This window comes from Ambystoma mexicanum, chromosome 6q (assembly GCF_040938575.1).
Source record: "Ambystoma mexicanum isolate Mex_15411 chromosome 6q, UKY_AmexF1_1, whole genome shotgun sequence".
NCBI lineage: Eukaryota > Metazoa > Chordata > Amphibia > Caudata > Ambystomatidae > Ambystoma > Ambystoma mexicanum.
Genome location: NC_090937.1, coordinates 703,090,095 through 703,117,093, shown reverse-complemented (window position 1 = coordinate 703,117,093; position 26,999 = coordinate 703,090,095). Strand labels below are relative to the sequence as shown.

Genomic DNA, 26,999 nt, shown 5'->3' with positions numbered 1-26,999 from the left:
GTGAATCCGTTAAGTTGAAAAGCGCTATCCTGCAAGAAGTGGTTTTATCATTCTTTACAATAATGTGACTTTTACAGTACACAGAAAATGACTTTTTTACATTATTTTAGGCAGCCTGCCCCCAATTTCGTTTTTGGGGCAAAGACCCAGTTGACCGCTGACTCATTTTGGCAGCACCCCTTTATCACCTCTTGACTTGTGTATAAACTTTGCACATGCATTTATAACATTACATAATGTGCCTTGAAGTGGCTTGCTGGTTACTGTGGGCTTAAGGAGTGTTAAGCAGTAAGGCACAAACAAAATTGAATCGGAGAAGAGAAAAATGTTATTTTAAGAAACGTGTGAAGATTCACTCTTTTCAAATGTCCTTGTTCACAAAGTGACCTGTGGACATTCAGTGGCTGTGTGCCAGTGCAAATGGTGTGCTGGCCCGCACACACTTATATAGTTCAGAATACGAGCCTCTGTGCAGGTGTTGAAAGCCATTTCACCAGGACAGGCAGATACATGGATTGTGATGATGAAATTAAAAAAAATATGTATATAGTGAGGCAACAGTGGTTAGGTATTCCCAGGGTCGTTAAAACATTCAGGGAGGATCCTCCCTTTCTATGCAATGTTCACCCCCCCCCTCACCCCCTCTGCACTTGGTGCCAACGTGCGCAGAGGGATGGGTGGTGACTTCATCCCACAGACAAGTGCATCCCTTCCCTCAATTTGTTCCCCTTTGTGAGTCACATGCAGATTTTTTAAACTTGCTCGTAAAAGGGATTTCTAAATAGGACCCGCGGTGTCAATATGTTCTTAGAAATGTCCTTGTATTGAAAACCTGACTGAACCTTTAGGAAGTTTTTCCCTCGCGCTGGAGTGCATAGGCCGATGTCACGTTGTTTGCCCTAGTCATTTTTTTAATAAAGGATCGATAAGGGAAAAAGGATCTTATAAATCTTTTTATTTACCATTGAACACCCATACATGTTGACTAATGCATGGGGGATTCCTCGTTTGCATTTCAAGTTTGGCTCTGTGACACCTGTGACTAGACCTTGCTTACTTTAAGATAACAGGCTCTAGGGCCATTGCCATTCATGTATGTTGCTTGACCCGTCTCGTTTAGCTACATAAGGAAATAGTTGTACACAACCTAATTTGTCTGTTTTCAAAATGTAGAAGAATTCCAAAGTAACCTTATGGATCAATTGGTCTTACATTTACTAAACTAAGAAATAATAGGTCCTATCCACATCTCAATTGAATAAAGACATTATGCATTTTAATGTTCATGCAAAGCAGCCTGTACTTTATCTCCCACTTAATAATGCTTGATTTTTTTTTCTTTTCTTAGGTTTGCTTCTGTTGGATGTGAAATATGTCACATTTGCATCACCAAATGACACAGTCGCAATGCACGATGGCGGCCTAAACAATGGGCAAATAACAACAACAAATCCACAGTGGCAGAACAACACCACCCAGGATTCTGGATCTTCAGCAACAAATCCACTGGGACAGAGCAACACCACCTGGGATTCTGGATCCTTGAAGACAAGTGGAATTATCAATAAACCAGACAACAGCGAAATTAACAATGCTTCGGATCCATTTAATACAACCCTTGCTATCTCAACTGCAGGCCCTCTGACAAACAACCAAACTGAAACTGTCACCCCTCTTTCCCAAGATGAAACCAAACTGCCTTCGAACCCGACAACCACTCCAGTGACGACTACACATAAACAAAGTAATGGACGCTGCTTACCGGCAGTGACTTTGTCTTATCTTTGCCAATTGCCTGTCACTTTCTCTTATTATTGCTTAATGTTGGTGTATTTTTTGGTTAAGTATGCAGCCAGGGAATTCTCCAGTACATACATGTTGACAACATGCATGCATTACACTTTGGCAAATGCCATAAAGCTTACAACAGTTTCCCTGATGCTCAAACGGCTGCAGGAAAAGTTGTAATTGTTAAGTAAGGCTGCAGTAGTGTGCTTTACAAATTAACAGCACAAAGTACCACAAACTGCTTCTGCGCAGTTCTCTTAACTCATCCCTTTCCCAGCATTTTAAGTTTCATCTTGACTACACGAAAGCCACTTAATTCTTTAACGGATCAAAAATGTGGTAGCCTTTAGAAATACGGGATATTTTGTTCACCCCCTTTTGCTAAGAGGCAGTGAAAAAGACAAAGGCCATGTACACAGAGCTCCTGGTGAGCTATATGTAATAATTGGTGTGAAATGGCAGGCTCCATCTTTGCAAACAAGATGGATGCCAGCAGCATTGGGTGCCTGCCCCTAAAACTAAAACTGATGCGAGATTGGATCCAAGCCCCTGTCTATCTTCGAGCACAAGGGCATAGCCTTCTGAATACCAGATGGTGGTTTCGGATAATTATAGGTGAGCAAACTCAAGAAATGAGCAAATTGTACAGGGGAATTTGTCACGTCCGTCGCCTTTAGTAGTCTCATTCAATGCACCAGCAAAATATATACCTCCTGCAGGTGGAGGGCAGATAATGTGAACCTATGATCTTAAACTCTCTGGTGAGTAATAAATAGTATATTAACACAAATAAAGTGGAATTAGAGCAGCAATCCCATAGAACCACTTCTGCTAATCTATAGTCACAGAATAAATTCTATAGGAAAACCGCCCAACATCTCATGTACATCAAATTACCACTCCTTCCTTAGAAAACGGACTCTGTTGCCCAAGTCACAGTACTTTGGAGTTATTACGCCATTCCTGCGGTATCAAAATTACTGTAGGGGAAGGAAGATATGATTCACCTACCCACTTCACCAGTTACCCAAACATATTCCTTCAATGATCATTCATCTTTCCAAATATATATAAACACTGTCAATGGGACACATTCTAGATCAAAAGGCTACCTTTCTTGGTCTATTTCCTGGTCCTACCGGATTAGATGCCCATCTTCAACAAAATAAATACACAGCATTCCTTGCTCGACACATCCGTCTCCCTATGCTTGCTCACCTTTTACATGTCTGCATTTAGGCATGGGGCACATACAGTCCATCCCTTAAGGCTGGGGTCTGCAGCCTGCAGCCCTCCAGAGGCTTTTAAAATGTAATTCCCACGCTCCTTCACCATTGACTTTGCTGGCTAGGACTGATGGCAGTTGTAGTCCAAAGCATCTGGAGAGTCAAAGGTTGCAGATCCCTGTCCTAGGGTAATCTGAAAGCCATAAGAATGGCATAAAGTGCACTCTTTTTTTCAACACTATTAACCAATAAAGATGTAGACACTTGAGCACTTGACTAATGCTCAGTGTGTCCAAGGAGGTGGCCAGTGGTACGAACAATGTGGATCTCTCCCCGCCTCGGATGTTCACAAGTTAGATCTGGCAAAGCTGATGCAGGCTCAATTGTGGATAGAAATTGGGGAGGCTTATTGAAGACAGCTGCAAGGTATTCCTCAATATTGATCTGCTGGCTTTTGAGGGCGTTGATACTGCAGAAAATGAATATTGCAGTTAGTGTCAGGTTGGCCCAACCAATAAGGTACCATCACCAACTGTCTCATTCGAGTCACTGGGAAGAAATATCTGCAATGTGGCCATGCCGTTGCGTAATTACACTCTGGTCTCAACTGACCAAACCTCCATTGAACTGTATCTAAAAACTCCATTGCTGCTCATTTAAAGAGAACTTCACCCCATTACGAAACACTTTCAGTTGAACCAGCTACAACACCAGGGCCGAAACTTCCATACAAATCAAGGCCTTCTGAAGTCCATCATTTTCTGCCTCCTCTATATGGAATCACTGAACAACAAGAGCCAACCACCTTGTAGCGACACCGCTTTCTTCTCTGATTATCACACCTGTGCTATCAGCGTCCCTCAGCACCATTGTTAGTTACCCATGCCTCCTACATGGCTGCCCCCGGGTTAGTAGAGAAAAGGTGCTTTAACCTGTTAACGACCTAGATTTTTCAATGGTATCTGCTGGCAATCAAGGTCAGACTGTAGAATGGTTCACAGTGAGGTGTTCAGACTGTAGAATGGTTCACAGTGAGGTGTCATCAATAGAGGCTGCCCCCTTAGAACATTAATTCTGGCCACTCTCCAAGCAATCCTGATCCAATCCAACTTCATATACAGGAGCAGTATGGCCTGCATGACCGTGCCCCTTGTCTTCAATTTCGTCACTGTTATCTTCACCCGATCACCAAATTGTTGCATTTCACTCTCATTGTTCCGAGCATCCATGAACTCAAGCCTGGACTCAAAGAAAGAGACTGATTTCTCTATTTTTTATTTTTTTGCACATGGCCTCAATGGTGGCCAGGAGTTCCCTAATTCCACTGACTATGCTATCACTGACTACAGGGACATCATTTTCACCTCCAGCCTTTCTTTGTGCACAGTTATGGGCCTCAACAAATTAAACACATCCTCTCTGGAGCATTGCCAGCCATGCCTGGGGCCAGAAGATAACTGCATCCCACCCTTAGCAGGCTAGATCTGAGAATGCTGTGTGCTAGGAACAGTTCCCCAATGGGCAGTCCACTCCCTTTCTTGAGATCTCTAGGGCATGGCTATTCCCAAATAGGAGCATCTGTGGATGTGGTGGCCCCGGCTAAACCCCTGCACGCCTCCAACAGCTTCCAACAGCTTGTCCCCATAATCTGCATCACCCCAGAGGTCTGCCTGCAGCACTTCAGCAAGGGCTCTCTAACAGGCCCTGCCAAGATTACACAGGCAGGCCTTCAAATTGTGCATTTGCCATCCACTGTAACATGAGTGGGAATAGACACGCCATCGCTTTAGGGAAGTAGCAGAGAGTGGGTCTCAAGGTGATCTTGAATTGCTTGACCTCGAGTAGCATCTTGGGCTGGAACCACACATCCAAGGGTCCACATCTCCAAATGAGGGGGGGCAGAGGAGTCTCTGATCTGTCTTTAGCCTTTCTGATCCACTTGATAATTTCTTTGGCCAATGTGTATGTCCAAGTGTCTGCGTTGTCCCATGTACAAATTAATTGAATCCTGAGGGAATCAGCAAGCACTTGATGGATCCAACTTTATTTGGGTGCTCAAATATATTCTCATCCAAGAGACCTGGGCCATGGACCCACTGGAGTTTCAAGGGTATCAGATTTTCTTGGTACCAGCATCTAAAGGCCACAGAGGAAGACAATTTGGAGGGTTTGCAATACTGTTGGATGCAGCATTGAATTGGCAGGCTGAAGCATGTGAATCAGGCTCTGTTGACCTACAGTAACTTAGCGAGGGGCATTATCTCCTGTTGTTTCATATTTACAATCATCCCGGTGTTATAACAGAGTCAACCACATTGGAGATTCTGCAAGGTCTTATAGAAAGGGGAAGGCAATGAACCAAAGAAAGTTATTATTATTTTGGCAGGTGATTTTAACCTGCAATTTGGGCCGCTGAAGCAGATGGAGGGCCTTTCGGATGACCTCGATGAGGTGTGGGATGTTCTGGATTTAAGATCCACCTCTCCGAAAAGGAAACCCCCAATGCAATTGAGACCACTAGAATCTTATTTGGGCTTGGATTGAGAGCCTGCAATGGCCGACTGGGTGGAAATCAGCTGGCCAAAGGTACTTATTATGGGCATCAAAGTTCTTTACATATAGATTTTATTTTAATTTCATTGAGAGACTCGGTTATGGTACATAACTTTGAGGTTCTGGAGCAGTGAGTGATCATAAACCAATTATTATTTCCCTTAGAGTCCTCCCCGATTCTAAGCATAGCCACCAACCTCAAATAAACACTTCAGAAATAGCTGTAATGGGACATGTCCGTCACGTCATCAAATGGGCTAATTTGAGTACTCCTGCACATAAATCTGAAATTTACAATAACCTGTTATGTGGATTGGTAAATTTGCTCGGAAACGAGATCCATGATGTGGAAATGATGGATGGCTTTAATCAGTTGATCCTTGATCTCCACATTTAAGTGACTAAATCCAGTTAATTAATTCCGAAATTAAGTTATTAAGCACAACTCTTGGTGTGATGCAGATTGTAGGTCAGAAAAATATGAGCTAATGAGCTGTACTGGGATCTGTAAAATGCATTTGGATGAGCTTTGTAGCAATTACAAAGCTATCTTAAAGAGGAAAAAAGATGTGTTTGTGAAGAATAAGTGGACAGGACTTATGCTGGTTATTAGCCAGGGAAATACTAAAAGGTTTTGGGAATTAGTGACAAGGGGTCTGTGGGTGGGAATGAAGTTACCGGCAACATAACCCCAACAGTATGGAGAACCCATTTAATGGAATTGTACGAGGATAATTCATCAGAGGTTGAGCCCCATGGAAATCTGATTAGCACATCACAAGGCAATGATAATCAGTTAATAGAAGGGATTCAGCTTCAGCTAAGTTTAACTGAGGTCCAGAAAGCCATTAAATCACAGCAAGGTAGGAAAGCACCGGGCCCGATTATTTCCCAATCGGCCTATAGAAAGATGAAATTATTATTTGGGCTAACACGTTGTGGTGATGGTTTATTGCAGTAATATGTTTGTATTCAGTTTCATCTTCTTGGCAGTATGCAACAATTGTCCTCATTTACAAAAAAGGGGGAAGAGAAAACCCAGGGAACTTTAGACCCATCTCTCTACTGCATAGTGCAGGCAGAGCTTTTGCTAAATCAATTATTTTGCATCTCCAAGACTGGTCTATTGAGAAGGATATCATCAATCCCCTCCAGACAGGAAAAAGTACTTTGGACAAGAGTTTTCATGTGTTTCTTCTGGTCCAAAAATACACTGCTTTGAGGAGATCAAAATGTTATGCAACCTTTATCGATCTTAAGACTGCATTCATTGGTGTCTCCAGGCCATGTGGAAGGTCTTGGCCAGTAGAGACATTCCCAATCATCTTCCAAACATAATTTAACAGTTGTATTCAGATAACAAAGCAGCGGTTCAATTGGGTTTGGGGGTAGAAATCACTGAGCCCTTTCCCGTCAGGTGAGGGGTAAGGCGGGGCTGTGTGCTTGCTTCTCTTTTGTTTTCCATCTATATATCTATATTGATGAAATAATAAGAACATTACGCCAGAATTGCTGAGATCAACTTATGTTGGGGGCAAATTACGTCCCAGCCTTATTTTTTGCAGGCGATCTAGTGATTTTGGCAACATCCCTTATGGGTCTGAGAACAACTTTGAACGTGTTCTTAAAAGAATGTGAAAGGCTACAGCTTGTAATTAACATTGAAAAGATCAAACCTCTGATGTTTCGGCCAACATTCTCAAAAACTCAGAAAATTAATGTATCCATTATTGTATTTGTATTTATTGATTTATTAAGCGCCTTACGCCGAAGCGCTGTACAATTGAACAACATAATACATAAACAAACAATAACAGCTAAAGCAAATACATAGTGAATCATTCAACAAAAACAGTGAAAAGAGCAATTAACTGAGGGGGATAGGTAGGGAAGGGGAGAGGGAGAGGATGGGAGGGGAGTGGTGATGAATGGTAGGAGGAGGGAAGGGGGAGGGTGAGAGGGGAGTAGGAGAGGGGGGGGAGGTAGTTAGGGGAAAGAATAAGGAGGGGGGAATCAGGAGGGGGGAGGAGCTTCAGGGAGGGGAATGGAGGAGGAGAGATTTGAGGGAAGTGCGGAATGAGGCAAGGGTGGGGGTAGAGCGGATAGCAAGAGGGACAGAGTCCCAGTGTAGAGGTGCTAGGAGTTGGAAGGAGGGGAAACAGGAGGAGGCACAAGGAGAGAGAGGAACAGTGAGAAGGAAATGGTCAGCAGACCGAAGGGGACGGGAGGGAGAGTAGAAGGAGAGAATGGAGGAGAGATAAGGGGCAGCAAGGCCATGGAGAGATTTGAAGACAAGGCAGAGAAATTGAAATTAACGGCAAAACTCTTGAGCAAGTTTGTTACTTTGATTGTTTGGGCACTCACTTTGCAGACAATGGTCATTGAATGGAGCAAGTGGCCAAATCTTGCACTAACTTGGCAAAATATATTGGGGCAATCAAGACGTTTTTTGCCAGCTGTGGAAGAGGTGCAGTAACTCTGAACTGTATAGAGCCCAAGAGAAAGCAGCTGCCCTGTCCTGGATAGATATTTGGGGGTATATAAACTATGAAAAGCTCCAGGTGGCCGAACACCTACTTCTTAAGCATCTTCTAATGCTCCATTCAAGATGTCCAAATGCGCTGATTCATTTGGAGCTTGATCTTCGACCAATCAGGGATGAACTGGACTTAAGACCAGTGTTATAGTGGCTCAGAATCTTTGTGTCTCCCAACCTCACAGCCTATACGGAATAACTAGCCCACATTCTGAACATGGAGGGTGGAAGATCATTGCCATGGATGATGCATGTTAAACAAGTTTTACATGATTTAGACCTGGACATTCTGTGGTCAGATCCATCATCTATTAGCAAATCTTGTGTAGCTTTGCTTAAAAAGGAAGCCCTTGACCATTAAACAGGCAGACTAGTGGAGGCGTGTAAACTGCTTAATGCAAGCAGGGAGGATCTACAATGTAAAAAAGAGCCTGACTGTGTGAAAAATATCTGGATGAGGTACAACCCTCTATAGCACAGTCCCTTTATTTAAAGACACAATTTAACATCATTAATCTTGCTTGTCTTACAAGTGGTTGGACGGCACAGGGTGATGCCACATGCCCAGTATGTAGACTGGATAGAAAAGCAGCCTTGCACTTCCTTTTTTATGTAATGGTTACAGGGGTTTGATAGAACGCTATCTAAAGCCTTTGCACCATGTTGCTAATATACGCTTTGCTAACCAGCCCCTTTTATATATTAAACGTCAAATCTCAGCATAGTGTGTTGTTTGAGCAAATACATTCATAAAGCTTAGCTATGTAGAGCTAAAGTCTTAACCATAAAGCCATAAAACACACCAAATAAATAATATGGCAATCTACCCCCGTCTCCCCTGGAATTGTTTTAGAACAATTGTTTGCTGTATACATTTTATTGGTTTTACCATCCTGGTTTTAATTTTATATTTTATATTACTGGGGATAGATTAACCCTAATCAATAAATGGCATGATTAACTCTGAGGAGTACATTTATTGGGCACCACTATATTGCTTATATTCATGATCTGTATTCCTTCATTTGACAAGTGTACCACCCCAGTGAAACTCCCCAATTGCCACTGTCTTGGTAGAGCGGGTAGCACCCAGCGAACGCCGGGTGCTTGGAGCCAGAAGCGAGAGCACCACAGAGCCCGCTCCTGCCTCACTGGGTAAGTGACAAAACAATAAAAGTAGTGTTATTTCAATGGTAGCCCGAAGGCCTCCACCTTTCCTATATCGCTCATGTCTCTTCACAGCGCCAGACTAGAGGCACACTCAACATGGTATTCTTTTCCCACTGATTATATCAAGCCAGTTCCCTTGGCTGTGGTTTCGCTAGATAGTAGGTAGGGATAGTGGAAATCCCATTCATCCATTCATGCGCGTCATTTGACGAGGCATTTGGCTATTTTTGTACAACCGGAGTGGCTCATTCCAGTTTAATGACTGTCCATCAGCTGACATTTTATTGGTTTTTACAAGCTGAGGGCATAATCATATACAACACCAAAACATACTATAAGCATATCTGGTGCAGTACATACAACAGATGTACATATTTGTAACAATAAATCACTTGAGTCACCTCCTAACAATATTACCTAACAATATATTTAAACAATTACTAACATTTTACATAATAATATTGGTGGGTAGACGCCTCATTGGAGTCATGGTCCAACGCAGCCGACGGGATGATGGTTCAGAGTCTGATTCCGGATCTCTGAACAGAATCAATTTAAGAGTCGGTTTTGAGAGAGCATGGTTAAGGGTATGGTTACCCCTCCATGGCTACAACCGTCATTAACCATACATCTTGGTTTAGTCATCTGTTATAAGGAACTCCATCATTCTCTTCGTGCCTTAATGCTGAGATCTTGATGCCTTGCAGATCACCAATTAGACTGGGTGATTGAGCATGTCTTGCAAGCGATTTACGATGCCCATCTTCATCTGCCTTTTCTCTCAGCTCGATCTTGGTGTGTCAAAACCAGTGCAGTGTTTTGTTTTATGAAAGGAAGCAACCACAACTTCATAACAAGGTTTTGTTGATCCAGGAAATACCTCAGCTGGAATTGTTTGGTTTCAATTTACCATTACTCTTGGCACACCTATCTACCACACCATGGTCAGCATAGATGGAGATGTTATACCCTTTGTGCCTACTCTGTGAGAAACTCATGGTGACAAGTAAGACAGACACAAGAAAGCACAGTTCAAAAGTGTTTATTGAACAATGGAAGTGTTATGCAGGTTGGAAAAATGCTTAATATGAACCTAAATCTAAGATGGGGACAGGTGTCGACCATCTAATGAAAAATAAGGCAGTCCTAGTGGTGTCAAGTCAAATAAAAGGGGCCTATACTAAGAAAACCTATTGCCAATCCCTTACGCTAAATACAAAGGGTGTGGAATAGTTTTAAAGAAAAAAGTGTCTGTAAATATGTCAGGATGCAGTAGCTTGGAACTCCCGTCCCCACGTCTGAAGCACGGGTAAGATGGGTGATTGGAGCACAGCACACACTCGAGCTTACCGAGCACAAGTTAACAGTTGCAATGGCAGTTCTCCGGACCGTCAATGGCCAAGTCTTGTTTCCTTTTAGAAAGTCTCTCGCCTCTGGGCCTGATATGTTCAAACAACAAAAACAAAAGTTCCTTTAAGAAATAGTTTGTTCCCAATATTCGTTAGGTGATGGGTTCACCCTGGCTCCCCATCTTCTGGGCTGACCCTTCTCAATTGTTATCCAGAGTTCAGACGGGGTGATTGCTTCACCCTGGGGTCCCCCTCTTCTGGGCTGACCCTTCTCATTTCGTATTCCTTAACTTTATATGTCAGTCCTTTTTATGAAGTTTGGATGATAGCTTCAACCCTGGATCTCCGTCTACCGGCTGGGACCCCTCTTGACTGCTAGTACTTGGGTGATAGCTTCATCTCAGGCATCCCTCATTCGGGTTCACTCTTGCCGGCTCTTTGACTTCTGCTTTCTCTTTTCTCATTCCGGGTTGACAACTTTTCACCCTTGGATCCCCTCCGTCGGGCTCCGATCCCTCTTGATCCTTAGCCTCCTTTCATCAGGTTTACTATGGCTCTTAAACAGGGAGATAGGGGCTCACCCCTCTTTACTTTCAATGTTCTCTTTTATATCTTTTATACAGTTAAAAGGTTTCGGGATTCACTTCCCTTTCTTTCACAGTGCTTGTAGATCAAAGTCCTTCGATTGTACCAGGATTTTGCTTGACCCTCTATATGACCACTTTGTGGAACTTCCCTCCTGTTTATCGGCATAGGCTTGCCCCGTGTACCATTTACATCTGCTGCAGGACACTTGAACTATTGTTTGTGGTCTTAGGCTCTTTTCCACAAAGGTTCCCTAGGACTGGGATAAAAAGGGCGAGGTCACTTGTCTCTGTGTCGCCTTTCCCCTTCGTTTGAACTGCCGCCTGGTAGCTGTCTTGTTGTGCTGTCTGCTGTACTCGCCTTGCTCGTCTTGTGCTCTTTGGCTCCACCTTTTATCCTTTTGGGGAAAGGAAAGGGCCGTCATGTGTGTATGGCTTAAGTCAATTGCAGACTTTGCCTGACCCTCGGGTCAGGACATGTCAGGTAAATAGGCTTATTACAAGTCCATTGTCTATCACAGTTACAAAAAGTATTTGTATTGAAAAAAGCCGGTGTTGGAGGTTTTGAGTGTCCTATGGGGTAGGATGGGGAAGGTTTGCGAAGTGGACGAGAATTGCCATGATGCAGAATAGAAAATTGGGGATCGTGGGACCAGTAGTATTCTGTCATAGGAGATTGGCGCTTCAAAAGATGATGGCGTAGTCGACAGGGTTTGGTGTGTAAGTGGAAATAGCGGGGTTTGTGACATGAACAAAGGGGATTGTGGGAATCATAGTGTTTTGTCCGATCAGGTTGGGAATGTGGAAAATGCTAATCAGAGGGATGGGAAGAAGAAAGATGGGGAGTATTTGAATGGAGACTGGTGAAAAAATGATTCTGGGAGTTAAGCTTTTTGGGTGTAACAGGGTTTGGGACCTTAGAGGGTTGATTACTTATGGAGGGGGTGTTAGATCAGGGCAGGAGGGTTGGTTCTGACAGGTGGCAGGGAGGCAGATGCAGTGCAGCCCATGAATGCCTCAGATATCTCGCCCTCCTCTCCTTCTGTGGTAAGATACTGCGTCTCTCTTTGGGCATTCTCCTGAGCATAACCCAGGGCTCCCCTACCCAGGTGATCTTTTCCCGCTCGTCTGCCTTTCGGATCGGGATAAGAGAAGGTCCTCCCTTTCTTGGCCGCCTGAATAAGGGACTTTTGAGGTTTGCTAGGTGAGATACCCTCAGGTGTTTCACAACCCCCAAACAGACTCCTTCTATACAGAAATCATCCGACAGGGATAGTTATCAGTGGGACCATGCAGAGATAAGAGTCACCAGGACTGAGAAGGGTTAAGACATTCATAGTTACTCCCGGTGTTTAGCAGGGCTTCATTGAATTTCATCACTTTGACATTCAGAGCACTGGGTAGAATAGAAATCACATTGTGTCAACACCGGTCTTGGGCATTTGTGATGCATTGTCTTAATTGAACAGTCAGATTCCCCAGGTCTGCACCAGTTCTAAGTCAGCTGCTAGGCGTCGGCCGAGGCAGAATTCCAGCACCGAACAGATGGAGGGGAACAGAGAGGGGACCACCAAAGCAGGGGCATACACAGAAAGGTCCCGGCTCGCATCCAGAGTTGGTGCCAACCCCAGGGGGCATGCTGCATCCAGTCACGCTGTGTGCCCAGCCCAGACCTGCTTCGTGCACCAGCCCGACTGACCCAGCCCGACTGACCCAGCCTTTGGAGACAATACCTATCCTGAAGTTACAGATCTGACTTGCCGACTTCCTTACTTGCATTGTTCCACATGACAGAGACTGTTCACCTTAGAGACTTGCTGCGGATATGGGTACGGCCCGGCACAAGATTTACACCATCTCCAATGGATTTTCAAGGACCAGTGAGAGCTCACTGGACGCTGCTGGAACTGCAACGCTTTCAAGGCTCGGGCCCCTCTCTTGGGGCGAACCCATTCCAAGGTCCCCTGCCCTTCACAAAGAAAAGAGAACTGTCCCCGGAGCTCCGGGCAGTTTCTCCAGGATCGTTAACGTTACTGTTCTGCATGCAGCAAGGGTGCCAGTCTCTGCCACTCTGGGTTCAGGGATCTGAACCGACTCCCTTTTCGATTAGCTGAGGGCACTCACCCATCATTTAGGACCGACTGACCCATGTTCAACTGATGTTCACATGGAACCCTTTTCTAGTTTCTTTTGAATATTTGCTACTAACACCAAAATCTGCACCTGGGCCGCCTCAACCCAGTCCCTCACTCCAGACTTCCGTGCGCACCACAGCGGTCCTCCTACACATCACAGCATAGCCCCAGCAGCACTGAGAGCCGGAGATGGCCAGATATGGGCCTGACATTACCACGCCATGCATTTTCAGGGCTATCTCCCTTGCCCCATGGACATTGGAAAATTGCTGCCAGGGTGCTCTAACACTCTTTGCCAGAGCAGAGAGACATTTGTCACCCTGGGCCTTCCCAGCCGGCCCGAGCCGGTCACGTAGGAAATACGCCCTGCAGGGGCTGGGGATCCGCCATTCCTGGTGACTGACCTGCCCACTGTGCTGAATCCTCCGGGCGGACTTCATGGACCCCACCTATATACCTATTCATGGTTTCGCACTTTCTGGTAGTTCTTTTCAACCAACCCTTACAGTACTTGTTGGCTATCTGTCTCGTGCCCGTATTTTGCCTTAGATGGAGTTTACCATCTTCTTTGGACTGCATTCTGAGCACCTTGACACCCAAGCACCCCAACGACGGGGCCACTAACAGCTGAACACCTGCTCCCGCTTTCACTCTCTAACTCTGGTTGCCCTCCTGGGGCCCTCTTCCTTCGCCTTCCTGTGAGGAAAAAACCTTGGTGTCATCTTCGACACCACTCCTCCCCAGAGGTATTCATCCTTTTCTCACTTTCCCCCAGAAGCTAACTGTCTCCAGAGTCCTGGTTCTCTCTAGGCTGGACTATTGTAGCAGCCTCTTTCTCAATCTGCCTTCCCTGACTCTCCACCCTCTGCAACTAATCCAGAAAAGGACTGCAAGACTTATCCTTGGCCTCAAGCCCAGGGCCTGTATCTCTCCTGCCCTGAAATCTCTCCACTTGCTCCCGATGGCTGCAAGGATCAAGTTCAAGAACCTCTGCATTGTCCACAAGGCTTTTTGGGGCAGGGGCTCGAACTACACCCAACTCTCTCTTCCAAAATACCTTCCTCCTCTAGCCCTTTGATCATCTACCTCCAAATCTCTAAGGGTCAGATGCTTCTCCAGGCAGAGAGTGGGGGGTATATCTCTCTCCTCTGGAGGTGCCTACCTCTGGAATGGCTTCCTTGCCCCTCTTATACTTGTGCCGGACCACCTGAAGTTTCGGAAGCAAGGCAAGACCTTCCTTTTCTCCTCTGCTTTCTCTCTCTCGTTCCCTTGCTGAACTGCCTGTCTGAGACACCGACTGGTTGCTGGCTACCTTCAGACTCTCACTGGGTACCAGGCTCCTCCATGATCAGTCTCCCTGCACTGCCTCCAGGCCTACCGTGCACTTAGGGGCCATCACTTTAACCTCTACAGTCTCCTGCCTCCCAGCACTTACCCAAAGCCGCTCTGCCCTGGCTACACTTACTCAGAGCAATTCTGCCCTGGCTGCACTTCCCCCATACCCCTCCCTTGCACTCCCTCATTTCGCTTGCCCCTACATTTTGCATTGCCAGACTTGCACAATATGTATGACACAAGGCCTAGTAAGATTGTTTGTCTTGTCCTCCCTCTGTCTTCCCTCCCTTGTCTTGTCGTGCCTAGAAACACTTGCGTACAGACGCATTATATATAACTTAGTTCATATTGTATCATGTCTGCGGGGTGAGCCTCAGTCAGAAGAACTTGAGCCCCCTGAGCGATGCTGGGGAACTGATTTTCTGTATGCAACATTTCTCGCCCCCTCCACTGGGCAGGGCTTCAGCGCTGGGCTCTTCCCTCTTCACTTGCCATTACTGAGGGTATCCTTTTATTCTTCTTATTAGTAATATGCTAAATTCAACAGGTTGTCACGTCTGATCTGAGGTCCTAGTCGGGCAGGCAAAGCTATGGCCACCGGCCTCTGGACAGGGGATGTCGCAGGTGGAGGGGAGTTGCTCCAGAGGCCTCTGGGTTGGCCGAGTGTGCATTTTCCTGATCTGTGCTGATGCCCACCTGGGGAGAGGTTGCCGGCCGGATTTGGTTGCAAGGCCTGCGCTCCAGAACCACCCTGTGCAGGCAGCCGTGGGACACCACAGACAGACATACGTGACATTGCCAACTGTGGCATCCTTTTTCCATAGGCTCCTCCTTTTGATTTTTGGGACAATGTTGGGCCAAATGACCTGTCTCCATACAAGAAAAGCAGATGGGTGGTCACGGTTTAATCCCTCTGGGTTTCTGGGTTCTTCCTTAACCTTAATATCTTTTTTCTTTATTTCTACCCTCTCTTTCGGGATTCACTCTCGTGTTTTAGAAAGTCCACCTTGTTCTATTGTCAGGTTTTGTGAGTGGTAGGTTGGTTTTTGATCTTTTCTATCTTAATTTTTGTATTATGTATGGAAATGTTTTATTGCATCCGAATGATTTTGGGCAGTCTCGATAGCCGGTTTAGGGTCGGGCAATTTAGTTGCAATACGGCTTTCCGTAGAAAAGGTGGTAACGAGTGGTAAATTGTTGCAAGGTGATAGTTTCTATGAACTCCTCTAGAGTGTTAAAGCCGACAAATAGGGAAACAGTGTTTTTAATTAATTCTACTACTTTTGTGGGTGGGGTCTCACTGGGGTTTAATCTGATGGACCTTCGTGCTGGATGATCCAACACTTCAAGATGAGTAGCAATTACTCTGGAGATGGAGATGCAGATTTTATTCATACATCATTAATCGAAACGACTTAGATAGTTAGCAAAAGGAAGACTGTTTTAATATCAATTATCTAAAACAGGGAGCATAACGAACAGCAACAAGCTCGATCGATCCTCTTACTCAATTCATTTTAGTAAAAACTAAGACTTTATGCATAATAATCATCATCACTGATGTCTAACCTACGTATTACCAACATCATCCTACGTGGCAAACTACAAAAACCTATGTGAGTGGATGATTGGCTCTGAGTAAACATCTAAGTATACGATCCATACTAGTCTAAAGAAGTGTGAATGTGTGATTGGTTATTTAACATCCGGTGGGGCAACTAAGCCTTCCCCTAAAAATGATCACTACGAACGTCACTAAATACACAACGTACCATTGGTTACACAACTATAGGACCCCTAATTGCGTGGTCCTCTGCAATTAGTTGGCACTCTAACCTCTGTCAATGCTTTTCCACCTATGTCTAGCAGCAGGCAGGCAGGCCATCCAAGTGCTAGTGAGGTCACTTTAACATTAGCTTCCCACCAATTAGCATATCAATCCATCACCGCCTCAGTAGTCTACTGGCAATTAGGCTTTGAAGCTTGTCCTTGAGAGTGTTCTTAGCTCTGGGAAATTCAGGGAGTGAAGGCACACTCTGCCTTCATGCGTAGGTGTGACCATCTCGTTCGTCCAACTTCATCCTTCCACGTGACTGGAGACCATTGAATCGAGCTTCTAGTGTATTAAAATACTATTTTTTTTAATAGACCTCTGACGTCTTCCTTGTTCTGCTCATGCCTTCTGAACATGAGTTTTGTTCTTTCACACGTTTTGTATCCAATACCAGTCTACTCCAGTCTTGATAAGACCTTGGCTTCTTTGGCTCGTCCAGCCCTGTTTGCTGAGATTCACTTTGTAATTCTATTTGCTTTTTCAACTGCGACACACTGAAAATTAGGCTTTCTCTCTGCCTTTTTGTTAAAGCCCAGCACTGCCATATTGCATAGTGGAAACATCCATCCTTCACTTATCCATATCCATATATATATATATATATATATATATATATATATATATATATATATATATATATATATATTCGCGCTTGCCGCAATCTATTCACTATAAAGCTTGAGGCTAGCTTCACAATTACTTTGCTTGCTTGCGTTTCTTTTGCATCTGTACACGTGTAAAATAACTTGATGTCTTCATCAATTCTGTGCCATAAGCTTCTTCACCTTGATCCCAAGACGTCACCCATCCTTGATGCTATCTTGATGCCTTTTAGAATATCTGCATTCTCTGGGCTCTGCATCTCCTAGGTACGTCATTTCAGCTCCGCATGACGTCATCTTTCTCCTTTACCGTTCATTTGCTCTGCTTCTTCAGGAATCTCATTTAAACTACCATCATATTTCCTTGTGTGCAGGTATGGTTTCCTCAATGGGAATCTTGCCTCTTAGATTCTCTTAGGTATTGGTATTCTCAAAGGTACTGCACGGTTTTCATACTCTGCCCTTTGTCGTTTCAACTGCTCAGTGTATGTCATATACTCTGGCTTCCAATCTATAGGTAATATGGGCGGGGCGGTTGAGGTACGGGTACTTGGTTCCTCCTCTACACTCCCCCCTCTGGGCGATTCATCGACCACTCTCACATCATCCTTCTCATTCAGTCATCCTGGTCTAAATATAGACTTCTTTGGAATCCATATCTTTATGACACCCCTTAGGCATCCTGCCATTTTCACATGCTCATCTTTATTCCATGTCATAAGCTGGCACGGTCCACTTGGACTAGAATAGATCCATCTCCCTGCATACTTCTTATGATTCTCTGGATACAGGAACTTTGCCCCCTCAGGTGCATGGATACTGGCCTTCACAAAATCTCTGATTTCTTTATCTGTCAGGTCTTTGGGCTTCCATCCTGATTCAACATTGATCATGATCTTTATCCCCATGGCTTTCTTTGCTGTCTTTTTGCATTGTGAGATTATCAACTTAATCGCACAAAATCCAAGCAATATCATCACTATCAGGGCTCCAAGAAACTTGAAAATGTCTGCCATCCATTGTGGAACCCAAGAAATGAGTGATCCAAACCAGCGGTGATCAGCAATGTCATCTACTTTGTCTAACATTTGACCATGGAGCTTCGTCAGCATGTCTATGGCCTCTGTCAAGGTTTCATTCTCATCATCATGAGAAGGTATAAATGTGCAACATGATTCTCCAATTTTTTCACAAACACCTCCATCCATAGCTGTAATCATATCCAAGACATATCTGTTCTGGAAAGTCATCAGTCTTATGGCTCTCATCTCTTCTCTGATTGCGTTGAATCCCTTTATAGTTGTGTTGATCATCAGTAGTAATTCCCATCTGTGATCTGTAGCCATTTGGTATTTGCTCCAACCTGGATACTCGGCATAAAGACCAACGTGAAGACTGATGCAGTCTGGCTGAACAATCTGTGCTCAAATGGGATAGCATCAAAAGCTTCTATCGACTTGGCTGAGAAATAATTCTCTCTCTTCATCCTCGTCATCAGCTCCACAGATCTCTTTTTCCGCAGGTGACAATCTGCTTTCGGGAAACTATCAAAATTCAGATCACTTTTTGGAATCACCAATGCTTCAACATGGATATTCACTAATGAACATCATCCTCCCCAATCCTTGCGTAGCTTCATGTATGCCCTGGATCCACAAGCCCAATAGTGATCCATGATTACTGCTGTTCCATGTATCATTCCTGGTGCATCAAAGATTCTACCACAGTTCTGATTCTCTCCAACTTTTTTGTGCCATTATTTCTAAAGTGCATTTTGAACTTTCCAGAGGCACTATCTGCAAGGGTCCACCTCCGTCTTCGACCCTAGTCAGTAGCTTAGCAAGTCTTGGCCACAATTACTTGCAGCCATTCTGTGCCATATCAATGACCGGTTCATAACATCCAATGACCACCCAGGCTCTGCAGATGACCACTCCTCCTTCCCATCCATCTGGTGATAACACTGACCCCAGATTTGCATTTGGCCTCTGTTCTTCCATCTACTAATTTCTTCCGCAGATTTTCCTGAACTCTCAAGTTTCTTGTTCACCTCCCATCTAATTCCAGCTCCTTTTACTCCATGCTTCTCATATCTGATCACATGATTCTTTGTGTGTTCTCTGTCTCTTGTCTTTGTATCTTGTACATAACCATCTTCATCTGGGTCTGTCCATTGAGTTGCCCATTTGAGGTAGGCATCTCAGCCCATGAACTGGCCTCTTGTTTTGCAAAGTGCTATGTGCGAAAGACAATGTGCTGTCTGGACATCTATTTCAATAGCTATAAAAATCTTGGATTTTCCCATGCTGTAAGGCAGGAGTGCACACACAAAGCATTCCTCCTTCGAAGTCCTTCTCCCCACTTCTTTCTTGTGTTGGTACCAAATGTTATTTCCCAGGTGAGCTGTGCTGTCCAAGTAATCATTTAGCTCGGAATCATCTTCTGCAGTACTTCTTTTAGGTCTCATTCTTCTCATGTGACTTTCCATAATCATTACATGAAGTGTGTTAGCATAACTTCTTCTAACTGGATCAATTATAGGCACACCTATCAGTGCTCTCTGAGTAGGAGAAAGTTCATAACGTCTTATCTTCTCAGCAGACGATTTAGGCATGAAAATGTCTTGCAAAATCTCCATGTTTGTCTTTCTTTTGGGAATCATCCCTGGGTCATTTATCATAGGACCAGGTATACTTGCATGCATTATCTGTGTAGGTTCACTTCCTAACACCTTCTTCTCCTGTCTGTCTTGTAAAGCCTGTGTCTTATGTCTAGAAAGAGTCTTTATGACACTTCTTGCATGTGACTGATTGCTAAGAACTTTTATCTCTGATTCAGGCAAGGTATCATCTTTCTTTGGAACAGGAGGAATACCTACTTAGGGTCTGGGCTGCCTAGTAGTTGCCACGATTGCACCTTCCTTCTGACAGGAAGATTCACTGGAGTTTTAGCCCCATGAACATCTACATATTACGATGTGCATACTGTGAGTGAAAGCAACACTATAATGAACGGAATGCAAGCATTAATTATACACAAGTAGGATATCTTACAGCATTGATTCTGTGGATAACCTGGACGTCTCTCTGCATCCGGCATTATGATATTACTATTGACCCCACCCATTTGTTTTGCCTAAGGAAGGAAAAAGTCAACTTTAATACATCACCATTATATACTGTTTCTGGAAGCTTGTTAATTCGGCTCAGCAATTTGTCCTAGTTGATCGAGGACACAATCCTCAAAAATCTCCTTGTATCAGTTTTTATCAGATGAAATGTAGGTGTCTCTCCAGCAATTAATAAAAGCAATATCAGTAAGTCTAGATAAGTTTAACGATGTACACTAGCTTGAATCTGATTTAGACCAGATGACATGATGAAATTCTTTCAGTTTGAGACAAAAAGTTCTGTTTTACCAGCAACCTCACGATCTGTCCCTCGAGGGAAAATTTCACTTTGACCTCAGAGTTCTTGCACAATAAGCGTTCACTTGTAGTACAATGCCTCTGAAGATTTATCTCAATGCTGCATTATTTCTCGGGTCACTTAGGAATGTGTGCATATCAGTGTGCCTTCAAAAAGATGCAGATATTCTTCAATCAGACGATAGAAACAACACTGACTAGTCTATGTGCGTCTTCAATGGATAGGGGCATTTGCACTTTCCCCACTATATTCTGGTAGCTGCAAGATTTGCTCAATTATTGCTGTGAATAGTCTCCTTACGATGAGGCCATTCTTAGGATCTTGCAGAAAAACTCATGCACAAGTAGTTCTCCCAACGTAATTTGTATTACAGTGCAAAATGAAGACAAAAATCTTGAATATGATCCTTGAGACGTTGCATTGGGCAATACCATATGTGCTCCCAAACAGGAACTCAGTGTGGAATGAATCAGGGTACTGCACCCTTTTCCAGTTTTCGAAAATGAATGCAGAGTTTGGCATATTTCTCTTCTCATCAAGGCTTAAATCATGCCTTAGTCCAAAGTCAATGACTCTAGTGGCTTAAAGAACAAAAGATCTTCTCTTAACCCTGAAATGACTGTACAGAGTCTTTGAATCAGCTTCCCTTCACTCTTTTACAAGTGGATAAAAAGAGTGTCCCGAACCAAGCCACAATTCACCAAAATCTTTGTCTTCACTTGACAGCTTCTGCGTCCATTTTCCTTGTCATAGATCTAGTCTGCACGTGCTAGGTTCTTCCCCAATGCTTGCACTTGCTTCCGGTAGGGGTGGGGGCAGAGGGGTTTCTCCAGCATAAATGTTGATGTCTTCTAAAAAAAGTCCAAGCTTGCCTGCCCTGCATTTGACTGCAGACAGCCTGACAATAAAAGAACCGTTGAAGCAGGGTTTGTCCCACTTTTTCCTTGTGTGATTTCAGATTAAAACCACATCCCCGGGGAACAGTTTGTGAACACGTAGTTCTTTAGATTTGTCTGTTGAAGCATATCCTTCTGTGTTCCGTACTGCCCAACACCCTTATCACTCCAGCTGGCCTGAAATAACAGAAGTACTTTGAGTCACGTAGCTCTATTCCTAACATTTCAGAGGTAGGTTGAGCATCACTTCTAACTCTGGATGGAGGCGTGAGTGGTGTTCTCATTCGTCTCCCTGTCACAATTTCATGGGGGGTGAGATGGGGGTCTGAACCTGGTTGGTTCCTTAATGCATGTAATGCCAGTGGTAGGCAATGCAGCCACCCTTTCTTCAAAGTAAGCTTCAACTTGGCTATCCTTTCTTTAAGCAAGCCGTTGAGCCATTCACAGATTCCATTTCCTTGTGGGTGATAGGCTGAAGAAAACTTGTGCTTTATACCAAGCAACAAGCTAATCTGCTCAAATGTCTGATTCACAAAATGGGGGCCATTATCTGTCCTTATTATTTCACTTACTCCCCATCTAGGAAAGACTTCTCGCACCATTAATGTTGCTGGACAGGTAGAGTCTGGGTGTGTACACAGACCAGCCTCAATCCATCTTGAAAATGGAGTAACCACTACAATCATGTTTCTGTATCCATTACATACTTGCAACATGTCGACATAGTCGATGTTCAAATGCTAAAAGGCGCCATTGGGTTTCGGGATTACTCCCCTAATTGTGCACAGTGAATGCCCAACCATACATTTCTGGCACACAATGCAATTCACTACATATAATGCAACGTGCTCTAACAAATTTGGAACAAACCAATCCTCTGCAATAGTTGCATTGAGGTTCTCTCTAGTTCTGTGCGCAGGGTAGTGTAGCTGCTCCAGCTTCACCCTTAATAAGGCTGCAGGGATCACCGGTTTACAAGTGCTGTCTTGTCACCACAATGCTTCAGAGGGGTTTAACGAACACCCTCTTCGCGTCCACAAATCTTTCTCATCTTGAGGTACTTCCCCCTGGACCTCTATTAATTGTGTTTTAGGCAGATCAGTATATTTTCAGACACATTCATCATCACCACTATTTTTTCTTTTACATCAGTCATATCAAATGTCACCACATTTTCTGAACATGCACCGAGTTTGGCATCATCGTCTGCTGCTTGGTTTCTGCATGAGATAAAGTCTGCCCTTTTAGTGTGAGCTGCGCATTTAACAAATACGATGGCCACTGGGAGTTGTAGTGCCTTAATAAGCCTATCCAACAAGGCTGCCTGCTGCACTGGAGTGCCATCCGCTCTGAGATAGCCTCTCCTTTTCCAACGTGCTAGTCCTCTGTGCAGCGTTGACGTCAAATAGGCGGAGTCACTGTACACTGTTACTTCCTGGTCTGCATGATTCTCGAGCACGACTATCAGCACCACTAATATTGCAGCCTGTGCTGAATAGTGAGACAGTAATCATGCACTCACCAATTTCTGAAACTCTCCATTTGCCATGTGCTTTATCACAGCGGCACCTGTATAGTTCTGTCCATTGTCTTAATTGATCCTTGAAGAACCATCAATAAAAACAATTTCTCCACTTGCCAAAGCATTTTCTTTTTCTCTTGGGATTTCATCATAGAATTATTCATAATTTGAACAGTAGTGCGCATGCTCATCCTCTTCCAGTGGTTCAGGTACAAACATGGCAGGATTCACTACTCTGCATTGAATTATTTTGATGGCTGGATTCGATATGACTACTTCATAGGCAGAAGCCCTTTGAGAAGTCAACGTACCTTTTGGTTTCTCTACAATGGCAAATAATGCATGCTCTACAAATAACGTCATGGGGCATCCAATCACTGTACTTGCAGCTTTCTCTATGGCGAATGTGGCGGGAGCCAAAGACTGTTCGCATGGAAAATGGCCCCTTATTACTGGGTCTAGAATCCCACTGTAATATGTAGGGGGGTTGTACCCCAATGTGGTTCTTTGTGTAAGGACTGCTGTCATAACAGTGCCATCTGTGTGTGAAAACAAAAAAAATTCCTCAGCAAAATTAGGAATCCCAAAAACTGGAGCTGTACAGATTGCTTTTTTCAACTCCTCAAACCCTGTTTCCATGTCCTCAGTCCACACGATTTGTTCTTGTGTGACCTGTGCTTTCTCTAAGGCTTGCAATAAAGGCCCTATACATGAGCTGTAGTCAAAGATCCATGCTCTGGCATAATTAGATAGACCAAAAAATCTCTGCATGTGTTTTATCGTGTGTGGTTTTGCTGTTTTCAGGATAGCCTCAGCCCTCTCAGGAGTAACTTTCTTTCCTTCATGTGAAATCAATTGGCCAATGTACAACACTTCCTGTTGACAATACTGTACCTTCTCCTTGTCAACCTTATATCCTTTGTTAGCAATTATAATCATCAACTGACCAGAATCGCGTCTGCACTCTTCCTCTGAAGTGCTGCAAACCAATATTTCATCCACATATTACAAGACAACACTTTCTAAATCAATATTGCTCAAGTCCATCTGGAGGACTCTATTGAAAACGCTGGGGACTCACAATACCCTTGTGGTAAACGAGTGCTTTTTAGCGTAGTTTGTCTGAACGTAAATGACGTCCGATCCTGCGAGTCTTTGTGCAATGGGATTGAGAAAAACGCATTTTTCAAATCAATCACAGTGAAATATCGGGCTCCAACAGGTATATTGCATAAGATCGTAGCCAGATCAGGAACTAGAGGAAACTCTGCATCTACAATCTGGTTTATCAGGCATAAATCTTGAATTAGTCTCCAAGACACCCCCTTAGATTTTTTGATAGGGTACACTGCGGTATTGCATGGTGACTCTGACGTCACTAAGATGCCCTGATCCCTCATGGTGGAAATTGTCTTAAAAATACTTTCATCTGCTTCTCGAGATATGGGATACTGTCTTGCTCAAGGTAAAATTGCTCCTGGTTTCAGTTTAATCTTTACTTCTCCAACTCCTTTCAACAGGCCTATGTCATAGGGGCCCGTGGTCCATAATGAAGCTGGCACTTTTGTCATGTCTTCTTCAAAATACTCTGGACGTTTTTGTGCTAGCCTCATTTTCTGAGGCACTTCTCGTTTGATTGCTCTTACCCAATAAGTAATGCTCATCTCAAATATGACTTCATCATCAGATGGATGATCTCCAAATATATCCTCATCAGTGACGTCAGTCAATCTGTAACCTTCCCCAATGGCAACTGCTGCACACCATCGTCTGCCCTAATCATCATTCCCATCAAGCAGAGCCATTTCTCCTCGCACTATGGCTGCTTGTAGCTCAAAGGGAAAAGCTTGTCCCTCTTCTTCAAGCATAGGTATCTTTGGTCTTAATAGTAACTCATCAGGTATTCACATAGTTCTGCCTACTAGGCCTGGCAGCCATGTCAACAGAATGCTTACTCCATAATGGAAAACCTCTGGTTCTAAAGGTATTGCTTTTATGGCTATTTGTCCTTCAAATGCCATAATAATTTAACACATGTTTAAATAATGCATTCCTGGTGTTGAACACACTATGCCTTCATCAGTAAATGAAATTGTCATGTTTAACTTCGTCATTAAATCTTGACCTAATATATTGACAGGTGTCTGACTCGAAAATAGCAATGGCACCGACATATCACATTCTCCTATAGAGACTGGTAATTCTTCTGTGAAAGGAACTCTGCTTGTAGCTCCTGAAAAACCTTGAGTATTCATGGCATTTCCAGACATCGAAAATGTTCCCTCTCGTATGCACGAGCGTGTTGCCACAGTGTCTACTAAAAACGAAAAAGATTGGCCTCCTATACTGACATCTACCCTTGCTTCCTCATGAGGATTAGGCATCACGGATAGTAATGAACACATTAGGTCTCCCAGTGAGCTGTCCTATTGTGGGTACAGCCTCATTCCATTACCTGTAAAAGGATTCCCTCCATCAACAGTGACACCCCCTACTGTAGGAGTCATTAGCTGTCCTGTGCTTGTGATCTGCTGAATCTGCATAGGCAAATGCTGCGACTGCCCTTGTGGCGGATTCACTGCGGCTTGCTGCGTTTGTAAGCCTTGCTGTACTCCCGGCGTTTGTTGCTGCTGCATCATTTAATTCTGAGCAAATCTGTCTCCATTCTGCTGTGAATATGCAGGCGGGTTTAAAGTCCCCCCTCTTGAGAATTGGCCATTTTGCACAAACCCATGACTTCTGCACATGCAAGCAAGGTTCCCTGTCATGCCACATGTCCAACATATAGGTGGCCTCCTAATTTGCCCATCCTGCATGTTTTTTTTTAAATTTGGTTTTATTCAGTTTTGTTAATTGTAAGTCATATTACATAAAACACATTTCAAATTTAGGAATACAGAGCAGGGTCAGGAGTTCCAGTACTATCATATGCATACATCTTTGACATATTTCTGCCCTCCAGCTGCTGTAATACAACATGACTTCCCTTTTTCCCTCTTCCCTCTCCCTTACCCCCATGGTTCGAGCAGGCATCGAATGAGTCTTTACAGTGTGTGACAATAGAGGGTCATCGAGTTTCAGATATTTTTGGGTTTAGGTATTTACAGTAGGGCGGGTGTCCATTAACCATTATGTATTGCCGATGGAGACACTTTGTATGCTTTGCATTCTTGCGCGTTAAAGCAGTTTGAGGCTTTGGTTTGCTAGAAAGATGCTTATTTGGGAAGTCCATCCATAGGGCCTCGCATTGCACTGCTCCTCCATGCAGAGATGCTGTTATTCGTTCCATTACTGTCATGGGTACGAGCCTAAGTAGTACTACCAAGTCATCTTCAAATTTAATTCATGATGGCAAACGGGGAAAACAGGCAGGAGCAATGTGGGTTAGAGCATGGTGAGCAAGGATAGGGTTAACACCCATTTCACCAATAGGTACTCCCTGCGCCCATAGAATAACATGAGACTTCCTGTTTCCACTAACATGGATCCTTTGGTGCCAACCCGGAACTAGGTTGAATGTTTTAGTCTTTGGGCGTGGCTGTCTATAAAAGCCACGCCCAATGAAAAAACCATGCTTCGTGTGCATTCTGTAGCTTCGAGCACACACTTACCTGATTCCTGACTCCAGAGGCTTCTGCAGTATTTTGCAGCGCGCACGTCCGGCAAATCCATCCTCAGCCCTGCGGACTCTCGCGCCTGAAAAGAGAAGGATAGAGAGGTTAGTTCACTTGCAAAGGTCCGCTGTTTTCCCCACTTACCTTTCCACCGGCCGCTTCAGGAACTCGATCCCCCGGAGTGTTCCGCGGCTCTCTCTTCAACTCACGGACTGGCAAGTCACTCCTGCTTCGCCTTCTCAGCAGTTGCTTCCGGGATTTCGACACTGAGCAATATTTTGACAACCTGCACAAGAGAAAAGCAGAGGAAAACAGGTTAGAACTTGAAGAGCCTGTTAGTAGCAATCTCCATAGACAGAAATAATATGAACCTGAATTTTTCACATGCCCTAACCCAGTGGAGTAACTGGGAATCCACAGGGACACC

The 26,999-nt window shown here is 44.1% G+C and overlaps 1 protein-coding gene across 2 annotated transcripts in view; it reads left to right on the top strand.

The window, feature by feature from the left end:
• Positions 1–26,999, top strand: part of LOC138516235 (ras guanine nucleotide exchange factor P-like) — a 797,007-nt gene that overhangs the window by 87,294 nt on the left and 682,714 nt on the right. For both annotated transcript variants that reach the window (XM_069631212.1, XM_069631211.1), the window contains exon 2: positions 1,349–1,744. In XM_069631212.1, the coding sequence (XP_069487313.1) occupies positions 1,349–1,744 (396 nt within the window). The remainder of the gene's footprint in view (positions 1–1,348; positions 1,745–26,999) is intronic.